Source organism: Bos taurus, chromosome 3, assembly GCF_002263795.3.
Source record: "Bos taurus isolate L1 Dominette 01449 registration number 42190680 breed Hereford chromosome 3, ARS-UCD2.0, whole genome shotgun sequence".
Classification (NCBI taxonomy): Eukaryota; Metazoa; Chordata; class Mammalia; order Artiodactyla; family Bovidae; genus Bos; species Bos taurus.
The window spans coordinates 104,814,601-104,838,587 of record NC_037330.1 but is presented as its reverse complement, the minus strand read 5'-3'; the positions used below and the strand labels follow the sequence as shown (position 1 = coordinate 104,838,587).

Below are 23,987 nucleotides of genomic sequence, written 5' to 3'. Positions count from 1 at the left end.
CTGAAAGGAAGGAATTTTGGAGAGGGCTGTCTCCTGTGGCCTGGGCCCAGTCCTGCACAGAGAACTTTCTGCAAGTTGCAGTGTCCAGCCTCTCCAGGAATGTGGTACTGGCTGGTGAGTCTGAGTCTAATCCTGGCCATTCCATCTGGGCAATTCACTTGCCCACTCTGGACCTCAGTTTCCTGATTGGCAAAAGAGAAATATTGTCCTAGAGGGACACAGAAATTACTGGCAGAGAAGACAGTGATCTGCGCAAGCAATGGACAAGGACAGTGCTGGGAGTTGGGTTAAAGAAGAGATCAGGGATGAGTTAAGCTGAGTTTTGAGGGATGGGAGAATCTCTAATGACAGCCTCTGAGTGGGGGAAAGGGTGTTTTAGGCAGAGGGGATACACAAAGCAAAGGCTGGCAGGTGGAGTGTTGGCTGGAAACCTAGCCTAGGGCCCTGTGGGATGAGATCATGGGCTGCCCAATTGCTCGGCTGGCCTCTCTACTACTGAGGCCATACAGTGATCTGACAACACCTGACTTCTTCACAGCCTATGCTGTAGAGACCTCATCTGTCTCCATTGCTGCTCTCGCCTTAGTAGCTGGAACAGTGCACATGCATCAAAGGTGCTCAATAAATATAGTAAGTGAACGAGAAACTTCTCCCCAAACAGGATGAAATTTGAGGCAAGTGTTTGTTCCAACAACCCTGGCAACAGCCTGCAACAGACTCTAAAAGAGTGGTTTGCAAAGTGTGGTCCCGGGTGCATCACCTGGGACCTTGTCAGAAATGCAAAGTCTCAAGCCGCAACCCAGTAATCTGGCTGGGGCCCAGTAAAACGTTTCAACAAGCTCTCCAGGTTGATTCTACTACACGTTAAACCAGGCACTCTGAATGCCTACGAAAAACAACTTGCAGATGGAGAAGCCAAAATTGTGGCCAAGCCTGACCCAGAACCCAGGTGTTCTTGACCCTCTCCTTTTCCCCAGCCCGGGGCACAAAGAACAGAAGAACTCCATCATCCACCCCACCAGGTTTCTGGAACGAAGATTTGGAAATACCAAGGGTCTAGAAACAGAGGGCGGGGCATTCCTCCCGGGAATAGAAGGCGGGGCCATGTGCTCTGAGCCCCGCCTCATCCCTGTTGCCCCGGGAAACCCCGGGTTGTAACAATAACCCGCTGACGCGCTCAGGGGAGGGATCCAGCCGAGTCCGTGGGCGGGACAGCCCTGCTTCGGACCAATGAGAGTGCCCGGGCCCCGCCCCCGCGCCCCCTCCCCTAGAGCAAAGCAGGGGGCGGGGTCGCGCCTGCCTTGTCTTCCCTGCTCCGTAGGCGGCGCTGTTGCATGCAGGGGCTGCGGCGGGGTCGCCCCCGGCCGGGAGCCCCGCGCCTCCGCCTCCAGCCCGCAGGCGGGGCACCCGGCCCGCCTGAGGATTCCGCGGCCGCGGGCGGGCACGCCCCGCCCTCTCCCGCGCCGGGCCCGCCCCCCTCCCCGTCCCCCGCCCATCCGAGGTGCAGCCGGCGCTGAGCGCGGCAGGCGCGGGAGCTGGCGCTGGAGCCGGAGCGGCGGCGGCGGCGGCATTCACGGGGCGGCGGCGGCGGCGCGGGCTCCGGCAAGGGCTCGGGCTCCGGCATGGTGCAGTCCGGCTTCCTCCCGGGAGAGCGGGGCCAGCGTGCGGGGTCGGCGCCGGGGGAGCGGCGGCAGCGACGGTGGCGGTGGTGGCTGCAGGCACAAGCAGGCGGCAGGTGCTAGAAGCGGGGCTGGGCGAGGTGTGTGCCCGTTGGGCTCCGGGGCCGCCGCTCTCTCACTGCCCCCCTCTTTTCCTCCCTTCGGGCTTTTCAGCGCGTCCAGCCCCCTGTCTCCGCGACCTGGCCCATGGCGCCCCGCGGTTGAGCCGGCGCCGCCAGGGACCCCTCCCGCGGGCCTCCCCGGGGCGCGCAGATCCCGGAGCCGCCCGCCCACCCTCCGCGGAGCCCCCCTCCCCTCCTCGCCCAAGCCGGGCGGGACCATGGCTGCGAAGCTGCGAGCGCATCAGGTGGACGTGGACCCGGACTTCGCGCCGCAGAGCCGGCCGCGCTCGTGTACCTGGCCCCTGCCGCAGCCCGACTTGGTCGGCGACGAGGACGGAGCGCTGGGTTCGGGGGTGGCCGAGAGCGCCGAGGACTGCGGGCCGGAGCGCCGGGCCACGGCCCCGCCGATGGCCCCAGCGCCGCCGCTGGGCGCGGAGGTCGGACCGCTGCGGAAAGCGAAGAGCTCTCGGCGGAACGCGTGGGGGAACCTGTCCTACGCCGACCTCATCACCAAAGCCATCGAGAGCGCCCCGGACAAGCGGCTCACGCTCTCGCAGATCTACGACTGGATGGTCCGTTACGTGCCCTACTTCAAGGATAAAGGCGACAGCAACAGCTCGGCCGGCTGGAAGGTGGGGGCGTCCGGCTGGGAGGGGTGCTAGAGCCGTTGGCTGGGGCTTCCAAGGGCTGCTAGATGTCCCTGGGCACCCGGTAGTTGGTCTGGAGGGAAACCCTGGGGCACCCCCAGGGGTCACAGAGTGTGTGCCCAGGGCGTGGGGCCGGCCGGCAGACAGGCGGGGGCGTGCTGGGAGCAGCTGTGTGCATGCTCTGGATGCAGGGTGGGAGGTCTGGTAGGGTGACAAGGGACTGCCACTTTGAGGCACCCCCGAGGGATACCCTCACCCCATCCTTGGGGGCATAGCAGAAGAGCCTATTCTCAGGCCTCAGACACTGGGGACCCCTCTGTTACCTCCCGAGTTTGCTTTCTGTTACTCTTGTTTTACCCTCTCCACCAGGGCACCCTCCTTAAAGAGCTGAAATAATGACCGGGCCGGTGGCTGCTTTCCTCCCAAATCTTTCCCACTGCCCTCCCTGAAGCTGGCCTCAGGGTGAGGAATGCGACCCTAGGCCCACAGTTCTTTCTGTAGTGCCAGGAGTTCACCCTAGGGCACCAGCCAGTCTAAGGTGGGGAACTGGTCAGGTGATCTGAGTTCTCCATGGGGCAGCTGCTGTCCCCCCCTTGCCTGGATCAGCATGGTGGGCTGGTGATGACCCCTGCTGGTGTGAGGGCAGGGTGTTGAGACCTGGGGATCTGTCTGTGCCCACCCCAGGCTGTCTGTCTCCCACTTCCCTGATTTTCTGAGCCCAGATGCATTTGGGGGTGGGGGAAGGGGGAGGGGCACCCCAGGGAGGCCTCAGTACCAACCACTGGAAAGGGGGGAGCCATCTTGGGAGAGGACGGGGTCTTGACTGGATTGTGGCCTCCAGATCCTCCCCTGGCTAACTTGTTGGGGAATGGATATAGTCAATGCCTTTGGAGGAGAGGAGGCTGGGGGGTAGGGGTGGTCAGGCCATGCCTAGGGCCTGTAAGCTGTCAGGCTCCCTGTGGAAGAGGGGGTCTCTATGAGGGAGACATGCCTAAATGGAGGGCAAGGGCTGTGGCTGGTGGTGGTAGGCAGTGTCAGGGGAAGGAGGTGTGCCAGTGGAGGAGGGGAGGCTTGTGGACATGAACAGCACGAGATGCCCGGTGGCTGTGTTGACCTGGGAGTTGACCTGGGAGCCCATGGCTCTCAGCCTTTATGCTGGCAGCTCCTCTGTCTCTCTGGCCACTACGGGGTGGGGACGCAGGCTGGAGTAGCAGGCCTGAGTCTTTCTCTCCATCCTCTAGCTGGTCCCCCTGGGCTCAGCCCCCAGCAGAACACTTGTTCCTCCTAAGTGGGTCCTGTGCTTTGCTCCCACCTCCCTCCCCTGCACTGTCCCACCCTCCGCTTCTCCTTGTGGATAATTCCTGTCCTCAAGGGCAGAGTTCAGACACCTCTTCCAGGAAGCCTTTCCTAACCCCTTTTCGCTAGCTCAGGTCCTCTCCCTACCTGTCATAAGTCTTAGTCTTTTGTGTCCTGTCTCATTTCCCTTCCCCACCCTCTTTGGAAAACAGTGGCAGTGGTTAGATCAATCTCTGTGCCCATGGCACCAAGCATAGAGCCTGGCACCAGGAGCTACCAGTGCATGTCTGGTAAAAGAGTAAAGGAGTGAGTGGATAGTGCAGAGGGTGCTGAGACCAGGGAGGATACTGTGAGTCAGAGCAAGCCAGGAGGGCTTCCTGCAGGAGGCGGAGCTCCAATTGGAGTTGAAGGGTTAGGGATGATGGGGAAGATGGCAAGAGGGAACATGAGGCTTGAACCTGGGAAAAAACTACAGTGCACTGAGGGTCTCAGGGCCAAGCCCTCTGCCAGGCAGCTTTAGGCATCTGCGCCAGGTGTCACCTTTAATGCCCTCTGCACTGCCTGAGGTGGGTTTTACTGTCACTACTTACAGAACTGGGCCCTGAGGCACAGAGTGGAGAAGCAAACTGCCCAAGGTCACAGTCAGTAGATGGGAAAGCTGGATTCCAATCTCTGTGTGTCTCCCTCCAGGGACCCAGAGCCTCTGGAATAGTGTCCTGCTTGCCCTGGGTGTGGCAGGGGGACACTGGCAACTTTCAAACAGGGATGGATCTAAATCTGAGAATGGGATTGGGAAGGTACTTGGAGATAATATAGTCCCATGAGTTCATTTTGCAGACTGTTAGACTGAGGCCCTGGCAGGGAATGGGACTCTTCTTAGGTCATCAGTGAGCGGCAGGCCCTGGATGATGGCCCAGGCCTCCCGCCTGCCCGTTGGATGCGGGTTCCTCTGCACCACACTGCTGGGGACACACTGCTTCTCCCTGTGCCTGGGCTCAGGAAGGCTTGCCCTGGGCTGGGGCATTGGTGAGGGGTCCTCAGGCTTGGGCTCCTCACCTAGACCCTGGCAGAGACCCCCGCAGCAGCGGAGGAGGGCTGTTCAGAAAGACCTCTGGCCTTTCCCGTCTCATCCCCTCAATGGCTGTCCTCCTTCTATCCCACCTGCATCCAGCTCCCCAGGGAGCCTCTTTCCCCTCTCATTCCCGCCCCTCCCACCACCTGTTCCCCCATTCCCAGTCAGTCCCTCCAGGGGCTGGGTGGAGGGGCCATTCCCAACTCCCAGCCACCCTCTGGTTACAGAGCCTATGGGACACCTCAGGTGCCAGGGTTGGGGCCAGGGACCCATTGTTCCTTCTTCCCTCCCCTCCCCCACATAAGTGTTGCCCTTCAGCCCCTGCCGTGTACTGAACCCTGTGATAGATAGAGTGGGGGGACCAGTGGGGGAGGCATTGGACCTACCTTCAGGATGCATCACGGCTACCCAAGCCCTGCGTTTTACAGGCAGGAAGGGCTGGGGGGTGGGGACTGGGGGGGACAGGGCTGGGGGACAGGGGTGTGGTGAAAGCAGGGAGATCCCCTGGGGAGCCAGGCAAGCCCTCCCAGAGAATATGGCACTCTATCTGGTCTGTCTTCACTGGGTGGCAGTCTGGTCTGTCTTCACTGGGTGGGGAAGGCGGGTAGAATTGGGGGAAAGACTTCCAAGGGATATTGACTGTGTATGCAAAGACAGGGAGGTGGAATTCATACGCTGGGTTTGGGAGACTGTTGGGCGTGCCAGGCTGGAACTAAGGGCTCCTGGAGGGGGCAGGGCTGTGTCATGGGAAAGGCCGAGTGGGCCAGATCAGGAAGGGCTTGACTTTTGCCCTGTGGCCCAACCAGGGATGTGGGATGACAGTTCAGAGGTGTTGCAGAGAGGAATTGGAGGAGGCAAGATCATCAGCAGGCGCAAGGCACCCAGCAGGCTGAAGCCCGAAGAGAGACTGGGCTTGGTGCCGGAGAGGCTGGAAGAGTTGCCATCAGGGCATAGGGTCTCCAGGTCCGGGGCCGAGGGCTTGGACAGGAAGTCTCCCTCCCTCTACAGGGTCCGGAAGTGTGGCTGTCCCACATCCAGGTTGTTATTGTTGTTCAGTCGCTAAGTCATGTCCACTCTTTGCTACCCCCATGGACTGTAGCGTGCCAGGCCTCCCTGTCCCTTACCATCCAAGTAGGGTCTCCCACTTCCTCTGACACTCTAGCCCCTCCTTCCCTAGTGCTGGACTCCTCCAGGAAGCCTTCCAGGCTACTCTGGATCTTGGTGCTCCTTCCACTTAGCACCCCTGGAGTTGTTCTGCCTGCTTTTGTGTTTCCTGGCTGCCAGCTCCCCTGGGAGCTTTCAGGCCAGACCTGGGTGCCTCCCATTGCTGTCCCCAGGATGGGTGGGGAGGAGCCCCGTGGAGGGGGACTTCCCTTCTCCCTCAGTGCCTGGAGCAGCTTGGCTGTTGTGGGGTGGGATCAGGAGGGGTGGTGCCCTACCCCCCATCCCGCCCAGGCTGGCCAGTAGGTCCTAGGTGGGGTGGGGTATAGAAGGGAGGGGCTGCTCCCTGAGGCCAGGAGGAGGGTCCTGCGACAGCCCGGCTGAGCAGTGGTTTGCTTGCAGAGCTCCCCCTTCTCTCCTCCCCGCAGCCCGTTCCAGCAGGGCTCCCTCCTCCTCCTTTGTCCTCCGGGGATCCCCAGCCCCGAGGGCTGGTGGGGGTGTGGGAGGAGGCGGTGTGAGCCCGGGTTGGGGGGTGTCCTCACCCCCCGCGCTGCACGAGCGGGGGGCTGGCAGCTGCCCGCCTCCTGGGCACGAGCCCGTGCCAGCCGCTCCTGGCACAGTTGCTGGCACGCCCGGCAGACTCCCACGGCCACCTGCTCACACCCACCCACGAGCGCTGGCGCGCGGCGGGCCCTTCCGGCTTCCCGGGCCTCCCGGCGCCCCTCCCCCGCTACCGCGCCCCCCCGCCCCCGCCCCCATCCCCTCCCAGTCCTCTGTTCAACGAAGGCCCCCTCAGTTCTGCCAGCCGTGTGCGTGGCCCCCCGGGCCGCCCCTCCCCAGCAACTTGGGGAGCTCGAGAGGCAGGGCCGCCAGGAGGCCCCTGGGGTAGCTGCACCTCTGAGGGGAGAAGGAGGGGCGGACCCGGAGGCAGACAGACAGACTGACAGACAGGGTGAGGGCCCCCGCCTGCCACCTGGCGCCGCTCCAGCGGGACGATGGCGGGCAGCGCCGTGCCAGGCGGTAATTGCAGACAGACTAATTTAAAGAGATGAGACGGTTATTTTTAACTCCTGTTAAGGTAATGAACGGCGCGGGGAGGGGGGTGTGCAGGTTCGAAAGTTCAGTGCCCCCCCCAGCCCCCACTTTCTGCGGGTTGGGGCTCCCCTGTCTGCAGGCCCTGAGAACCCAGCTTCAGAACTGAGTGGAGTGGAGGGGCTCTGCCAGAGAAGGGGAAGGGCTCAGAGGGCTGGGGAGCAAGCGCCCACCGGTCCAGGCTGGTATTAGCATCCCACTTTCCCAGGTGGAGAAGACTTGTCTTAGGATCACCTCCCTAAGAACTGGCAGACCTGAGAACTGAACCCCCTTATACACCCCAAACTCATGTGTTTCCTCCTGTGCCATTAGGGCTGGGGTGGGGAGGGATTGGAAAGGGGGCAAGCTTGTTTCTAGCAGCCCACCTTCTCTTATCTTTTGAGTGGTGGCTGGTGGTGGCCGCTAAATGGGGTCCAAAGAGCTTTGGAAGCCCCTCTGTGTCTTGTGAGGAGTGCAGGTGTAGTCGAAGGCTTCGGTGAGGGCTTCTAGGGTATGGCTGTAGCAGGGAGAGCCCCGCCCCCCGCCCCCGCCCCGCCGCCACTGTCTCCCTTACCTCGCAGCTGACTCCTCAGCACCCCTTCCCTATCTGAGCCTGTGGCCTGCCTACCATCTTGTGGATGTGTCCCCGAGAAACAGGTTCACGTTGGTGCCTCCTCCTATCACGTCCAAGTCTGACTTCCGTCTCCAGGAGAGTTGGGGAGTCATGGAGCCCATCACCTGCTGTCAAGGCTCCTTCCTAGATTACTCCCTTTCTCACACACTCCGAGGTGCTGGGAGCTTGCAGCCTCCAGCACTGCCCATTCTGTCACTAGACAGGCCTTTGGGTGGTTAGGCCTTTCTTCCTTCTCTCTGGCCATGGCCCATCTCTCTGGAGCATTGTGCCAGGTGCCCTAGCTCAGCCCCTCAGGGTCTGTTGGAGCTGTGGAGTTGGGAGTGGGTGAGGGGTGGGGACAGCCCCTGTAGAGGACCGTCATCTCGAGTGTGTTGAACTGGAGCAAAGCTCTCTCCTGTTCTGGTCCTCTGTGTTCTCATCCATAGCCAAAGGGCCTTAACTCACCCAGTCTCTGGCCCTTTTGGGAGCTGTAACTGGATAAACCCTCTCGTTCTAAGAGCCATGATGGGTAGTTGGGCCTGGGGGCGCAGAGTACTGATGGGGCTTCTCGTGGCTGGACGCAGTGAGTAGCAGTGTGGATGGACTTGAACTGGGGGCTCCTGCTTGGGGCTGCCTACCCTGCCCCTGGCGGTACCCAGGTGGCAGACGTACTCTGAGCACAGTGAAGGGAGTGCTCGTGGCGGTCCCAGCTGTCCCCCCAGAGCAGGCAGATGGGGGTCCAGGGTGTTAGGTGGGCATCAGCAGAGGCTCTGGGGCCCGGGTAGGGCGCTCAGGGGGGACAGCTGGATCTGGAGCGCCCCCCTTCCTCCTGGTACCCTCGTTACCATGGAAACCAACTCCTGTTTGGGAGGGTTTGGCTGTTTGCTGCCTCTCCCCACCCCCCAACCCATATGTGGAGGTGGGAGGGGGGCCAGGTGGCTTGTGGGGGAGGGGCCTCCCACACCCTCCCCCCACCCAGGGCCTCCGTCTTTGCAGAGAAACCTTTCTGGTCTCTAAGAGGGGTGCCTCTTGTGGGAAGGGGAACAAGAATTAAGAGAATTAACTCCCGGGTGCTAGGCAGTCAGTTGGGCACTTCACATAAATCTTCCCATTTCATCCTCCCTGGGTCCTGCCAGGTATGTGATAATAGCCCCATTTTGCAGCTGAGGAAATTGAGGAAAAGACGAAGTCTCTTCTAAGGCAAGTCTCTTGCCAAGGCAGCACAGCTGAAACGAGGCTGAGCCTGGGTTCAGATGCAGACCTGTCTGTTTCTACCATGTGTCACCATCTCCCAATGCCGGTGCAGTGTCAGCCCACATCCCAATGAGTCCTCCTGCCCCAGGGCTCACTCATGCTCACTCCAGAACCCTCCAGGGCTACTCAGTTCCCTTGGGAGCCAACCAAGCCCAAACTGCTCTGATCGGGCCCCTGGGCCCTCTGCTGGCCGTGTCCAGGCCCCGCCCTCTCTCCTGTTTGCCCCTGCTGCCTCTGATCGATCCCACACTGCCCTCACACTGCCATCTTTATACCTGACACTGGAGTTGCCAACCCAGACCACTGCCATTGTCAACTGCTCGCCAAGACTGCTGTCGACTCTCAGGGGCTGATCCCTGGGGACACCCTTCAGAAACTAGGCAGGTGCTTGGGTAGTTTGAACAAAAACCTACCTACTAGGTGATTCTGAAACCCAATGTGTCTTTCTGAGAATCCTGCCTTAAGTCCTTAGGTGTTGGCAGAGCTGGCTGGTGATCTGAGTCACCTACAAGCTTTTATAGTACAGTCTGCAGCCCCGTCTCAGACCCTCTTATCAGACTGTCAGCGGGTGAGCTTTGAAATCTGTATTTTAACAGGTCCGTCTGGTGACAGGTCAGATTCTGAACTGATGCCTTCGATGGTATCTTCCTTGACTCCTGCTTGTCCCTCCTGTCTTCTGTTCCCAGGGTGGACCACCTTCTCCTCCAAGCAGGCTGCCCAGATTGAGCCCACACCTCTCTTCCTCACTCTTTCTGGGTCCTCCAGGAGTTGAGCCCCATGCAGTCAGCTTCAAGGGACTGAAACCACTCCCACCACCCCCCACCCCCCAGAATCCATTCACCCGCCTTCTGCCCTCCGTGTCTCCTGTGCTCCGCCACAGAGCGTTTGGCTGCAGGAGGGAGGGGAACGGTCATGGCGTGAATCCTCGGCAGACCTCTTTGGCGCTGGCCCGTGAGGAACCGGAAAGTCGCAGTCCCTGCTCTCTGCTAGCTCCCTGTCTGGTGGGGGAGGTGAGACCACGTGTGCTGTTCTTACAGGGACCAGTTCTGGGGCCTTAGCCACTCCAGGTCTTGGCCTCCTGGCCCCAGTCAACCTCTCGAGCCACATCACTCAGCCCTGTCTTCTGACCTTTGCTTCAGCCACACACAGAACTCTTCCAGCTGGAGATGCAGCCACCATGGGCCGTGACAGGCGTGCTCCCATTTAATTTTCATAGCAAACTGTGAAGCTGGTACCGCTACTGTCCCCAGTTTGCAAATGAGGAAAGTGAGGCTGAGAGACACAAAGTAGGCTCTCATAGTATCCCACTGGCAGTGACAGAGATGAAACTCCCATGGGCCATTCCTCCCTAACCCAGTGCTCTGTCCAGGCTAGTGCAGGCTGGCCTCCACCCGCAACATTGTCTCTCTGATTTCCCTTGGAGTTTGGCCCTGAGGCTTCCAGCCTGGGGGTTGGCTCTGGGATCCTGACTCCCTTTCTGCAACCCAGAGCTCCCAGAGGGAGGGAGCTGACATCGGCCCCCTCTCCATCTGCAGGCCCCGGGGCTGATGGCTGCTTCCTCCACTCACTTTAATCCAGGCCTACACCCACTGGGCACCCACTGTGCAGCGCTGCTCAGAGGAACTGGACTGGCTCTGTGCCCTCAAAATGCCTGCAGGTCCAGCTGGGGAAATAAGATGAGGATAAAAATGACCCAGGGTCATGATGGAGGGACAGATAATTCGCTGTGGGTATTTGTAGGTGAGGGAAGAGAATGAGGCAAAAAAGTTAAACCCTCAGTCAGGATTCTTTGGGAGCCTCACAGGGTCTAGCTATGTTAGCCAGAGCCCAGCAGCACTTGAGGCTGGAGAAGCAAGCAGGGGCTGGCTGGTGAGTGAGTGGCCTTGAATGCCACACCAAGAAGTTGGCACTCCAAGCTGTGGGGGATGAGGGATGACATGGGCAGAAAGGATGGTATGGAGGGTTGGGGCAGGGGAAGAGACTGGCTCAGGGGCCACTGTGGACTTCATACTGCGATCCAGGATAGAAGATGAATCTGAGAAAGAGTAGAGGCCCCAAGATCCCAGGCCTGAAGTGCCAGGCAGCACCCTTTGGTGCGTCGAGGATCTCAGAGGTAAGACAGAGTGCGGGTAAGAGTCTTGAGGCAAGCAGGGAGGAGCAGTCCTAGTTTTGCCACTCACCCTGTGTAGCCTTGAGCATCCAAGCCTCAGTTTCCCCTTCTGCAAAATGAGATGATAAGACATGTCCAAACTTTGCTGTGAGAATTACATCTGAGGAGAGTTAAATGTAAAGTCCCCAGTGAAATCTGAGCAAATACTGTTATTGTTGTTCATCGCTCTGGCAAAGGAAAGGAGATGACTGTCTATGCCCTGGGTAGGGTGGGGGTCCTGGGCCCTGATCCCTGAGAGACACTGACTTGTGTGTGTTGGGGGTGGGGGCAAGACTTCTTCTAGTCCCTCCCTTTCTGTCCCTGGGGTGTGAGGGAATCAGGAGGTTCCATATGCTGCTCTCTAGCCTACAGAGCTTTCCCTGAGGCCTTGAGGGCAAGCAGGCAGGTTTCAGGCCCTGTGCTTTTACAAATGAGGGCAGTGATTTACCCAAGGTTACCCTTGAACTCAGCACTGCCTGCCCCTAGATGCTGGCTCCTCTTTGCCCACTGGCAGGCTGTGTGACCTTGGGCATGGTCCTTCCCTCTCTGGCTCTAAGTCCCATCTAGGGATCCAAGCTCCCCTCCCCCAATACCCTGGGAAGCTGTGAGGCCTCCTCCACCCCTCCTGTCCCCTCCCCCTGTCCTCAGCTGGCCTTGCCTCCTTTTGTAACCTGAGCTGGGGCTGTGGGGGAAGGGGCTTGCCCTCTGCCAGCGGCACCTGCCAGCTGAGCAGATGTGAGGGGATGGAGGCCCTCATCCCCCAGGGGATTGCCTGCTCTTGGCTTGACAAGACTGGGGCTGGGCGGGCAGCGCTCAGCACACCCAGCCCTGGCCTCTGGCCTCTGCCCCCTAGAACTTACCCCAAGCACTTGTTCATTTTCCAGCGGACATTCATGCTCCAATGTGCCCTGCAAGGACCTCTCAGGCTCCGGGAGAAGACAGATGGCAGATGAGGGCTGCTGCCCCAGTCTGGGTGGGCTGCTCAGGCCTCCTGGAGCCCCTTGGCATGGGGACAGAGGGCCAAGGGCAGCCCCTGGGGGTGAGGCCAGTGTCTGTGCGGGTGGCCATGCCCCTGGGAGAGCAGATGGTTCTCTTGGCACCATGCCCACTCTTCCTTTCCACCCCCTGCCCCCCAGCCGCCTGCAGGGCTGGGGCACAGCTGCTAAGCCCTCCCCAGAGCTGGGCTCAGGGCAGGGCCGGGTGAGGTCACTGCAGCTGCTCCCAAGGCCTGGGGCAGGGGTGTGGGAGGTGCTGCCAGCAGAGTGAGGGAGGGGATCAGAATGAGGAGGGGCTCGGAGGGGCCTGAATGGCTTGGCAACTGGGGATCCCCTTTAATCCTGGAAGAGAGAGGAGATCTGTGCAGGGGTTGCTGAGCCAGCGTGGCAGTTCCTGGCACCCTTTCCCCAGGAGAGTTTCTGTCTGGCCTAGGCTCGCCTAGAGGTGTCTCAGGGTAGGCGGAAGAGCACAGACCCTGGTGTGAATTCCTGCCGCAACACTTATCCCTGGAGCAGGTCAATTGTTCCCTGAAGCCTCAGTTTCTCCTCTGTAAAATCAGAATAATAAACTAACTCAGAGGTTTGTTACAGATACTCAGTAAGACTTAAACTGTTGAGTGCCAGCGTGTGTGTGAATGCTCAGCAAATCGTAGTGTCTTTCCTTCTCCACTTGTTGAAGTCTCCGGAGGAGTCAGCAGAGAGTAGGGAGGTGGCAGAGGCACCAGGAACTGGAGGAAAAACCAGGAGGAGGAGGAGCCAATACCTGGAACTTCAGCCTGAGGTTTGGCGGAACAGAAATGGCAAAGTTGCCAGGCCTGAGTGGTTCATGGCTGCTGAAAGTTCCAATCTATGTATTGACTTACCGTGAAGTTCCAATCTATGTATTGACTTACCGTGAGCCAAGGATTGCCCACAAAGTTCAAGTTGGGAGGCAGACTCATCCACAATTACACTCTAGTGCACAGGTAGATTTTTTCAGTAGAAATGGGGAGGGAATAGTTATTTTGGGGGCTTGCAGAGGGGAAAGACACCACAAAGCTCGCCTTGATAGAGCAGGACCCAGGTGCACAGAGAAAGAGAGAAGGGCACAGGGAACAGTGTGCAAAGGCAGGAAATGTGAGATATCCAGGGTGGCTGGAGTTCCAGGTGGGTGTAAGCAATGGAGGTGACGAGGCTGGAGAGCATCAGAGGCCCTTGATTGTCAGTCTGGAGGATGAGGAGCCCTGGGTCTTTGAGTAGGGGTGAGCTGGGACTTCTGCTGTTGGCTTGTTTGCTGTCCAGGCTGAGTGTGTGGGCTCTGTTGTCTCTGGGGTGGCAGGGGTGGGGGATGCCAGGGCCTGTCTCTTGACCTCCTGCCTTGCTTTGGCTATTTGGTTCCTCCTGGCCCCTGGCTGCCCACTTCTGTTCCACTAATGACTCCAAGCCATTCACCTGTCAACACCTGTGGCTCTGATGCTCCTGCCTGCACTTCCACCCCTCCTTCCCTGCAGACCCTAGTACCAAGGGTTTGCATGTGGCCTCAGGGCCCTGAGGTCATCTAGGTCACTCCTTCTCCCAGGAAGTCTGTCTGGACTGAGTACTCCAAGCAGCAGAGCAAGTGACCCTCCTCCTTACCTAGATTCCCCACCCCCAACCCCCGGTTTTGTGACTCTCTCTGAGTCAGGTGTGTTCCTGGGTCAGAGGTGGGTGGGGGATTTAGGGTGGTACAAGGGTTGCTCCTGGGCCTGAGATAGGGACTCCATAAGATCATAAGATGTGGGATGTCATGCCCTTCCCGGCCTCACTCCCTTTCCCATGGATGTTGGGATAGTTACTGTCTTTTACAGGAGATGCTCAAGGTCACATGGATGAGGCTGGGATTCCAATTCTAGCCCTCAGTATTTCTTCATGCAGGAAGGGAGGGAAGGAAGGAAGGAGAGAGGAAACAGGAGTCACAGAGGGAATCAGAGCACTCATGCAGCCCCACAGGTGATCTCTGCTCTGGGAGGCACCAAAGGGAGGAGCTGGGTCACATCCCCATTGGGTAGGTGGGGCCAGCTTCCTGAGGGCAGGGCCAGGCAGAACCTTGGACAGCAATGGAACCTGGAGAGGCAACCATACCTGGTTTTAGGTTGGATGGATGGACACAAGATCCGGGACTGAACTGGGAGAGTCCTGGGATCCCCTCGGTACTAGAGGCCAGGGGGTAGCACAGGGCTTGTTATGGGTGGGCAGCGTAACACTTGGGTCTCCTGTCTCTGATGAAAGCCAGGAAGCTTGGGCTTGAGAATCAAGGCAGGGATGGCCACTGAGGTGGGTAGCAGGGCAGCGTTCCCCACCTCATTAGGGATGTGAGTGAGAAGAACCTTGGCTTTGGAATACAAGAGCCCTGAGACCCAGACCTAGCTCCATCACTTCCCAGCTTTGTGGTCTCAGGAGTCATTTAACCTACTTGAGCCTTAGTTCCCCTCTCCACCCCCACTTCATAAAATAGCATTACCTATCCACAGTGGTGTTGGAGAAAGACTCTTGAGAGTCCCTTGGACTGCAAAGAGATCCAACCAGTCCATTCTAAAGGAGCTCAGTCCTGGGTGTTATTTGGAAGGAATGATGCTAAAGCTGAAACTCCAATACTTTGGCCACTTCATGCGAAGAGTTGACTCATTGGAAAGGACTCTGATGCTGGGAGGGATTGGGGGCAGGAGGAGAAGGGAATGACAGGATGAGATGGCTGGATGGCATCACCGACCCGATGGATGTGAGTCTGAGTGAATTCCGGGAGTTGGTGATGGACAGGGAGGCCTGGCGCGCTGCGATTCATGGGGTTGCAAAGAGTCGGCATGACTGAGTGCCTGAACTGAACTGAATCCACAGTTTGGATGGCTTTTAGAATTCACAGAAGAAATGTATCTGAAGAACCTAGCTTAGGTCTGGCACGTGGTAGGTGGTGCCCTTCTCCCGCCTTGGTATGTGAGTGTGTGCCAGTGGTGTGTGAGAGTGGGCTTGCACTGGCTCGTGAGAGCTGATCAGGGAGAACTTCTTCCCAGTTCTGCGCTCAGTGACATCATGCTGCCAGCTTAAAATTGGCTACGATGGGAATATCCATGCCACAGAAACCAGCAAATGCTACAAATCTAATCAGGTGGAGTTTTTTCCTTGCTGGAGAGCTGGGAAAAAAAAATCCATCCTGTGGATTCTCTTTAGCCATCAAGGGGACCAAACAGGAGGTGGGGGGCAATGGTGGAGCACTGGCTGGACCATGCAACCTAGAACTCAAAGTCCAGGGGCCTGGGAAGATTGGATATAGTCATAGTGCCAGGCAGCCCTCCATAGGCCAGGGACAGCAAATGGTGGGACCCTTCTTCTTGCTCCAAACCCCTCCTCTTTCCCCCCCACTCCCCAGCCCTGAGATCTGCTGGGCTCTGGCTGGAGAAGTAAGATTGGATGAGGTTGAGCTATCAGGGAATGAAGCTGTGCTGGGAGGAGAAATGAGGTTGAGCTGGAAGATAAACGAGGTTGTACTGTCAAGGAATGAGGTGGTACTTGGAGGCAAGGTGAGGCTGCATTATTAGATAAATGAGGTTGCAGTATCAGGGGATGAAGTGTACTTGTAGGAGAGATGACGTCCTGCTGGATCAGGCGGGTTGCACCATCAGAGAACACAGCCACACCACAGGAGGAAGGAGAGCCTCCGACTTGGAGGATAAATGAGGGTGTCCTGCTGGATAAATGAGGGGGCCCGTCAGGTGAATGGAGTGCTGTTAGCAAATGAGGTTGTACTTGCTGGATAAATGGGACTGGTGTGCTGGATAAATGGGGTTGTGTTGTCAGATGAATGCATTACTGCTCGTGGGCGAAGGGTGTCCTGGGAATAGATGAGGGTGTCCCGTTGGATGGATGAGCTGCCGCCACCAAACAGCTCAGACCCTGTCCATGGGGGAGGCACCATCAGCAAGGACGAGGTTATTCTGTTCCCCTGGGGGCTCCTGGAGCATCTTCTGGCTCAGATGGTCCAGGCTGCTAGAGACCTTGGCCGCAGCAAGCCCTGGGTTACCCAGATCTGTTCGGGCAGCAGGAGCGAGCAGGTAGGGGGCCAGGGTGGGCAGCTGCCTTGTTCACCCTGGGAGCCCTACTTTCCCTCTCACCGAAGCCCTTCCTCCTCTCTGTGCTTCCTTCTGTGGCCCAGGATGCTCCTGCCTTCTCTACCCCTGCTTGCCTCCCATTCTGTCCTGTGTTCTCTCAGTTTGGAGCAGCCCCTATTCTGTGCAAGTCACTCTGCCAATCTCATTAATTCTCCCTGCAAGACTATGTTACCCTCCTTTGCTGTCTCTCATTCATTCACTCAACAAACATTTATGAAACGCCTGGCATACACCAAACACATGGGGTCTGGTAAGAAAAAGAAAGGGACAGAAATGCTTCATGGAACTTGGATTCTAAAATAAGGGAACCCAGATAACAAATTAATGAACATAATATAAAGAAATTATACAGTACTTTAGAAAGTGCTAATTGTTTTAGAAAAACTCAGAGCAGGGTTAGGGAGCCAAGAAACGGCAAGGCAGAGGAACATCTGTTAAGAGCGGACAGGATAGGTCTCATTGCGCAGGTGGCATCTCAACAGAGACTTTGTTGAGCTGAGAGATGGACATGGGCATCTGGGCAAGGTGGGATGGTACCTGGCAGGTTCCTGGAAGGTTTGAAGAATGGGAGGGATCAAGCAGGACAGTGTCAGGAGAGGAGCCTAGGAGGTCACAGAGGGGCTGGTGGGCTATGGTAAGGCCTTTGTTCTTTACTCTGAGTGAGATGGGGGCATATGAGTGTTCTGGGCAGGACTGGACCGTGATCTGGGTTATTTATAGGATCCCTCCGGCTGCTGCCTGGTGGAAGGCTCAAGGGAAACAAGGGTGGAGGCAGGTAGCCTGTTTGAGGAACTGGAGGTTCAAAGCATGCAGCTCAACTGCTTGTGGGTGTCAGAGCCACGACTGGAATCTGGATCCAACACCAGAGCCCTGCTCTTTGTCCTGCACCAGCCTCCTCGCCCTGGTGACTGAGGCCCCAGCAGGCTGGCCTCTCACCCAGGTTCTGCAGGACAGTAGGAGGGGCTGGGATGTAACCCCCTGTCCCTTCCCTCTGCCCCCACCCCCGATAGTCTCGCTGAGGCACCAAGTCAGGGAGGTCCCATCCTGGAAACTGCACCAGGCCTGCATGAAGGTGTGGGAGGTGTGAGGCCCCAGAAGCCCAGCTTGGGCACCAGGGGAGCCTGGGCATGCCGGGGCCTTGGCTGTGGTGGCGGGTTGCTAGGCAACTCTGAGAGGGAACCCTGGTTACTGCTACCTGGCAGAGGCGTCTCCCTGCCCCCCCTCCCTCACCTCCTCCGTGGCCTCTGGCCTCCCAGGAGGCCTTGTGTGGGTGAGATGTGATCAGTGCTTGCCACAGGATCTTGGCCGGGAGCTCTGATGGGTACCAGGTGGCTGGGCCCTGAGGAGCCAGAATGAGCTGCAGGGCCTGGCCTGGCCTCCTGGGGCACAGCCCTGGTGCACACCTGGTGAAGAGCCCTGCTCAGCAGACCAAGGCCTAAGTCCTCACCTAGCTCTGGGCCACCTCCCTGGGTGACCTTGGGCAAAGAATGGCACCTTACTAAGCGTCAACCCCATCCAGGTGGCCTGCAGAATTCCTCGCCAAGGGCCATTTTCTGTGAGAGTGCCAAGGGAGGGTGCTGAGCAGAAAAGGTTCCAGGTTACCCCCACCCCAGCCCCAGTGGCTTGAGTGCGGAACACTCATGTTTTGTGTTAGATTCCATTTACTACAAGAGTTCCACTACTTAAAAAAGTTTGAAAACCCCTGGCCTGAACAATTCCAAGAACTTTTCGTTGTCAACTGCAAAGGTGCCTAGAGTGCATGGCCCATCTCATCAATTTCTGGGGAGGGAAACAGGCCCAGAGAGGAAGAGGGAGTGGCCCCAGATCAGGCTTGCTGGAGGACAGGGAGGAGCACCAAGCTGCAGGTCAGGAGGCCTGGGCTTGAATCCCAGCTCTGCCACCAGGTCCTGGGTGATGCAGGGCAAGTCCTTTTTTCTCTCTGGGTCCAACCAGCTGTGGTTTCAGGCTGGGGCTTAGGGGTACCTGGCTGGGCAAGGAACAGAGTGGGGAAGGATAGAGACCTTCATAGGCCTGGAATGTGTGTTCTTGACGGTGATCTAAAACATTTGTATTGATATTCAGAAAATTTGGAAGTCTCGTGGAATACAAGCCAAGATTCCCTTGAATTCTAAAAAGGAAACGCAAGACTCTTAGAGAATTTTGACCTTTTAACATGCCCCCAGCTTCCCATGCTACCAGCTTCTAGGGTTGATTACATCATGGAAAGTTTGAGAAGAAATGGAGGACTGGTTTCCTAAGATTCTTTGGAAATTCTCTGACTTGTTCTCTCTCCCATGGTGGAATGTGAGGTCCTTTAGACTCAGAGTGAGTCTAACCTGAAATCAGTGCCTGGCTCTGCCACTTAAAACTGTATGATCTTGACAACTTACGTAATCTCTCTCAGTCACCTCACCTTGAGATGGTTGGTGGTTTAGTCATCAAGTCATGTCCAACTCTGCAACCCCATGGACTGTAGCCTGCCAGGCTCCTCTGTGTGTGGGATTCTCCAGGCAGGAATACTGGAGTGGGTTGCTATTTCCCTAGAACATCTTGAGATAGGGGTCACAGTCCCTGAGTTATATGAACACTGACAGAATGATCATAAAGTACTGAGAATGGGATAAAATACTCCCAATACCAGGGCTGACCCGGCAGGTACTCAGGAGATGCCCTACTTGGTGACATCCTTCCTTCTCCTCCCACCCTCCAGCACTCAGAACCGGGCTGGCACATAGTGACATGGATAAAGAGGTGTGGCCTGACTGACCTCCAGCTGGAGGGGCTGCGAGGTGGAGCCTCTGGCTAGGCAGTTAGTCCCACAGGGGTTGAGAACTGAGGCCTCAGAGGTCCCTGAACACAGGTGTTGGGGAGGGGCTGGGGAGCCAGGTGCAGGGGCGGGAGCAGGAAAGGGGGGTTTCTACTCCAGGGAGCACCACTCCCTGGGGGTCTGGGTCCCCTCCTCTCAGGGCCCCAGGAGGAGCCAGGCAGGGCAATGCTGGGAGGGGCCTTGGGGCCCCAGCTGTTGTCTCCCAAGACCAGAAAGTGCCAGAGATAAGGAGCCTGGGGCCCTGAAGAAGTCAGGTGCGTGCCTGGTGCTGGGGGTGAGGGGCAAGTGGGCGCCCTGGGCAGCAGAGAGGACCCCTCCTGCAGTCAGGTGGGAAGGAGGCAGCAGGGAGAGCCTGGACGGATCAGAGGTTCTGGGGCTGGGGGGATGAGAGCAGGTCCGTATGCTGGGCAGACCTGGAGTGGTGCCTGTGGGACCGTGGGCAAGTTACATCATGCCTCTGGGCCTCCATTCCCTGGTACAGGAGATGGGGTAATGCCAGCTCCCCAGAGTTGTTTGTGCCCAGCGCAGGTACACTCAGGGCCTGATATTAAGAATTGTAGAGAAGGAGTAAGTCTGTGGAGTGATCTAAGAAGTGAGGTCTTCTGGCCAGAGTGAGGGATTTGACCAACATTTATGAACACCAAACACTTAGCATGCACATTATCTCAGGTAATGATCTAACAGCTTTCCGAGGTGGTTACTGTATGTTGCCCATTTTTTTCAGAGCAGCTCACTGAGGTATGCACTCCTAGAGATTGAGTCAACAGCCATGGTCACATAGCTAGGTGGCTGAAAAGAGCCAGGCATCCTGCCCAGCCCTTCAGATACCCAAACCCCTGCTATTTCCACAACAGTGCCAGAGCCAGGGAGTCCAGGCCTCCAGCAGGGAGGCCCCAGAGGTGGGGCGTGGTAGGCTCTGCAGTAGTTCTAGTCCTCCATGTTCTCTGTGAGGAGCCAGGTCAGTGGAGCTGTGGACTCCCCTGCCTCCCTCTGTCCCCAGGCCAGGCCTGGCAAAAGTAGGCAGTGATATGGAGCCCAACAGAAATTTACAAGAAGATATGTGTAGGTGTGGCTAAGGTGAAGCCCGAGGAAGGACCAGACACAGCAGGAGAGCTTTGTGGCCTAAGGCAAGCCACTTCATCTCTCTGAGCCTCAGTCTTCTTGTCTGTAAATGGGCATGATGTCACCTGCTTTGTGGGGATTTTGTGCAGGAAGGGGCTTGAGGGCAAAGCTACTTTGCATCAGGTGGGTGGGGAGGGAAAGGAACTGGGCTGACCTGAAGGTGGGTACTGAGCAGCTGTGGGGTTTGAGGTCTCCACGGCTGATGGATGTGCTTTGAGGGGTGTCCTGGGATCGGAGTGGAGTTCGCAGAAGCTCCGAGAATTGGGGAGAAAATGTGGGCCTCTGCCCACCTTGGGGACACCCAGCCGATTCTGCTTATCCTGGCCAGACCCTTCCAGCAAAGGGTTAACAGTCTTCTCTACCTGCAGTTGCATTTTAAAGACACGAAATTAAAGCAGGTAATTTATTCTCCCCACACACGAAAGAGCAATTAGTTCTAAACAGGGCTTAATCAGTCACCGCGAGATTGATTTCTGGAGCCCTGGGTTTTCGGGCTCCTGGCGCCACGCCAGGCTGGGGGGGGGGGGGGCGGACAAATGAGCCGCAGCGGCATGAGCCCTTACATAATCTGTTGGGGGGCCCTAGCAGCCTGGCTAGCCCCGGGCAGAGCTTGGCTGAGTTGGGGAGAGGGGTCTTGCTCCCCTGCTGCAGGCGGCTCCTCAAGAGTAGCCTCCCTGGCAAGACTAGACCCAAAGCTCCGGCCCCATCCTACAGACAGTGCCTGTGCGGGCTGCGAACAGGGAGGGTGGGGCGGTTCTGGGGTGGGGGATGGATATTCTGAGTTTGTCCTACCTGGTACTTACACCTGTTCCCCCTTCTTCCCCGCTGTACCCTTTCATCTTCCCTCTTTCCTCCCCTTCTGCTTCTTGGCGTTTCTTTTCGCCTTCTCTCCTCCTCTCCTCGATTTTCTCCCACTCCTCTTCCCATCATTTATCCCCTCACTGCCCACTCCTCCACCCCTGTCCTTGTCTCTGGCCACAGAACTCCATCCGGCACAACCTGTCTCTGCACACCCGGTTTATCCGCGTGCAGAACGAGGGCACAGGCAAGAGTTCCTGGTGGATGCTGAACCCCGAGGGCGGAAAGACGGGCAAGACCCCGCGGCGCAGGGCCGTGTCCATGGACAACGGGGCCAAATTCCTGCGCATCAAGGGCAAAGCGAGCAAGAAGAAGCAGCTGCAGGCACCAGAGCGAAGCCCAGACGACAGCCCCCCGGGCGCGCCAGCCCCAGGGCCCATGCCTGCCGCGGCCAAGTGGGCCACGAGCCCAGCCTCGCACGCCAGCGACGACTACGAGGCGTGGGCCGACTTCCGCGGCGGTGGGAGACCCCTGCTCGGGGAGGCAGCTGAACTGGAAGACGACGAGGCCCTGGAGGCCCTGGCGCCGTCGTCGCCGCTTATGTACCCGAGCCCGGCGAGCGCGCTATCGCCCGCGCTGGGTGCGCGCTGCCCGGGGGAGCTGCCCCGCCTGGCTGAGCTGGGGGGCCCGCTGGGCCTGCACGGCGGTGGCGGCGGCAGCGCAGGGCTGCCCGAGGGGCTGCTGGACGGCTCGCAGGACGCGTACGGGCCGCGGGCCCGCGCCGGGACGCCCGCCTACTTCGGCGGCTGCAAGGGCGGTGCCTACGGCGGGGGCGGGGGCTTCGGGCCGCCGGCGCTGGGCGCTCTGCGCCGCCTGCCCATGCAGACCATCCAGGAGAACAAGCAGGCCAGCTTCCCGCCGGCCGCCGCGCCCTACCGCCCCGGGGCGCTGCCCGCGCTGTTGCCGCCGCCGCCACCCGCGCCCAGGGCCGGCCCCGTGCTTGGTGCACCCGGGGAGCTGGCGCTGGCGGGCGCTGCCGGCACCTACCCTGGCAAAGGGGTGGCCCCGTACGCGCCGCCGGCGCCCTCGCGCAGTGCCTTAGCCCACCCCATCAGCCTTATGACGCTGCCCGGCGAGGCGGGCGCGACGGGTCTGGCGCCGCCGGGACACGCGGCCGTCTTCGGGGGACCCCCCGGCGGCCTCCTGCTAGACGCGCTGCCCGGGCCGTACGCCGCCGCCGCCGCCGGGCCGCTGGGTGCCGCGCCCGACCGCTTCCCGGCCGACCTGGACCTCGACATGTTCAGCGGGAGCCTCGAGTGCGACGTCGAGTCCATCATCCTCAACGACTTCATGGACAGCGACGAAATGGACTTCAACTTCGACTCGGCCCTGCCGCCGCCGCCGCCCGGCCTGGCCGGAGCCCCGCCCCCCAACCAGAGCTGGGTGCCAGGCTGAGGGCCGCCTGCCGCGCGCCCCAGGTGCCCTGCCCCGCACCCCACCCCCCCAGGGGCCTCTGTCTTCCCATCCTGATCCCCGGGTCCCCATTCCCATTTCCGCTCCACGGGGGGATCCAGGAGGCAGCCCCAACCCAGCTAGAGACAGCCCGCAGAAGCTGACCGCTGAGGGAAGTGGTAGGCAGGCGCTGGAGCACCCTGCTATTCCTGCCCAAGCCCCAGAGGCCAGCTCTGCCTCCTCCCAAAGACGGGAAGCCTGCGGGGTGGATGCTGGGTTCCCGGCTGGGTGGGAATGGGGAGGAATGAGGTGGGACGCGCTGGTCTGGGAAGCAGACTGGGAGATGCGACAGGGGGGCGTCTCCGAATCCTCAGTATCATTGGTAGGGCTCTCGAGTGACTAATCGCCCACCCAAAGTCGGGGCTGATTCCCTATTGACACTTTCCCACTGGTCTTTGCGTCACCCACCTCAAGCCAGGAACCCCTCTCCTGAAAACACACCCACACTCACCTATCGGCTGTTCACCTTGAGCTGTCCTTCAAGTCCTGAACCACCCTCCGACCTCCACCCCCACGGTTCAGCCCTTCCCACTCATCCTCGCCTGCCCTTGTTTCTCCCCTCCCGGTCGAAGTCCCTCTCCCCTTCCACCCCTGCCCGTCCCCCAGTACTGGTTTCAGCCTCTCCAGCTAGCCTCAGCTCTGGATCCACTCCCCAACCCATCACCCCTTTCTCCGTGCCAGTCCTGGCTCCTCTCTCCCATATTTATAAGTGTCCGGTCGGGGCGGGCTGTGGGCGCGGTGTCCCCGGCGCATATCGTAGGCAGTGTACCGTGGCCGTGCCGTCAGCGTGTGCGTGTGTGCCGTGTCGAGGCCGTGTAGAGTGCATTGTACAGCATATTTTCATGAATAAAATTGTTTTAAATATTTCCCGCGCCTTGGGCTAGCAGGAGAGCGGCGGCGGAGGCAGATAATTGGCAAGGATCGGGGAGGCGGGGGTCCCTGTGCCTGAGCCCATTGTGACTTTGTGTCTGCATCTGTGTCAGCATTCACGGACGCCTATCTGCTCAACACACATTGGTTAAGCGCCTACTGAGTTCTGGATGCTGGAGATGTGCCTGGGTGGACTCTCCACCTGTTTCTGTGAACATGTGCCTTGCGGGAAGTTTCTGGTCTGGGGATATTCTGTCCCCAAAAAGCTAGAGTTGGAAGAGAAGGCACAGATATTAACTGAGAGCATGTCTGTGTCAGATCCTGGGTTAGGTGTAATTTTTGTTCCCATTGTACAGATGAGAAAATAGAGTCGGAGCAGGAAAATGGCCTGGCAAGGCAGGCTGGGATGGTGGAAAGGAGGCCCTGGAAGGCACACAGACTTCTGTTTGAATTTATCCTCTACTATTTTCCAGTCGTGTGACCTTGCACAAGTTTTCAACCTCTGTAACCTTGCTTTCCTGGCTGGCACACCTCGTGAGCAGTAAATGAGAAGAGATATGCAAAGTGGCAGCACAGGTCCTGTGCCCACTCATCCATCCGTTCATCCATGGAAGATTTCGTGAGCACCTGCTATGTGCCAGGTCTCATACCAATCACTGGGGCTGCCGGAGAGCAGCACAGGCACAGTCTCTGCTCTGA

At 58.8% G+C, this 23,987-nt stretch overlaps 1 protein-coding gene across 1 annotated transcript; it reads left to right on the top strand.

Annotated features, from left to right (window-relative positions):
- The first annotated feature begins 1,514 nt into the window (after positions 1-1,514).
- FOXO6 (forkhead box O6) lies at positions 1,515-23,284 on the top strand. The gene is made up of 2 exons (XM_024990211.2): positions 1,515-2,412; positions 21,090-23,284. Exons 1-2 carry the CDS (start codon positions 1,999-2,001, stop codon positions 22,359-22,361), a joined length of 1,686 nt encoding a protein of 561 aa, XP_024845979.1. The 5' UTR covers positions 1,515-1,998; the 3' UTR covers positions 22,362-23,284.
- Positions 23,285-23,987: the final 703 nt, after the last annotated feature.

What these genes read in the sequence shown, in the direction of transcription:
- FOXO6 (XM_024990211.2), top strand. Translation starts at nt 1,999, where the DNA reads ATGGCTGCGAAGCTGCGAGCGCATCAGGTGGACGTGGACCCGGACTTC. An exon ending in ACAGCTCGGCCGGCTGGAAG is followed by an intron (nt 2,413 to 21,089) that starts GTGGGGGCGTCC and finishes CTCTGGCCACAG; the next exon opens with AACTCCATCCGGCACAACCT.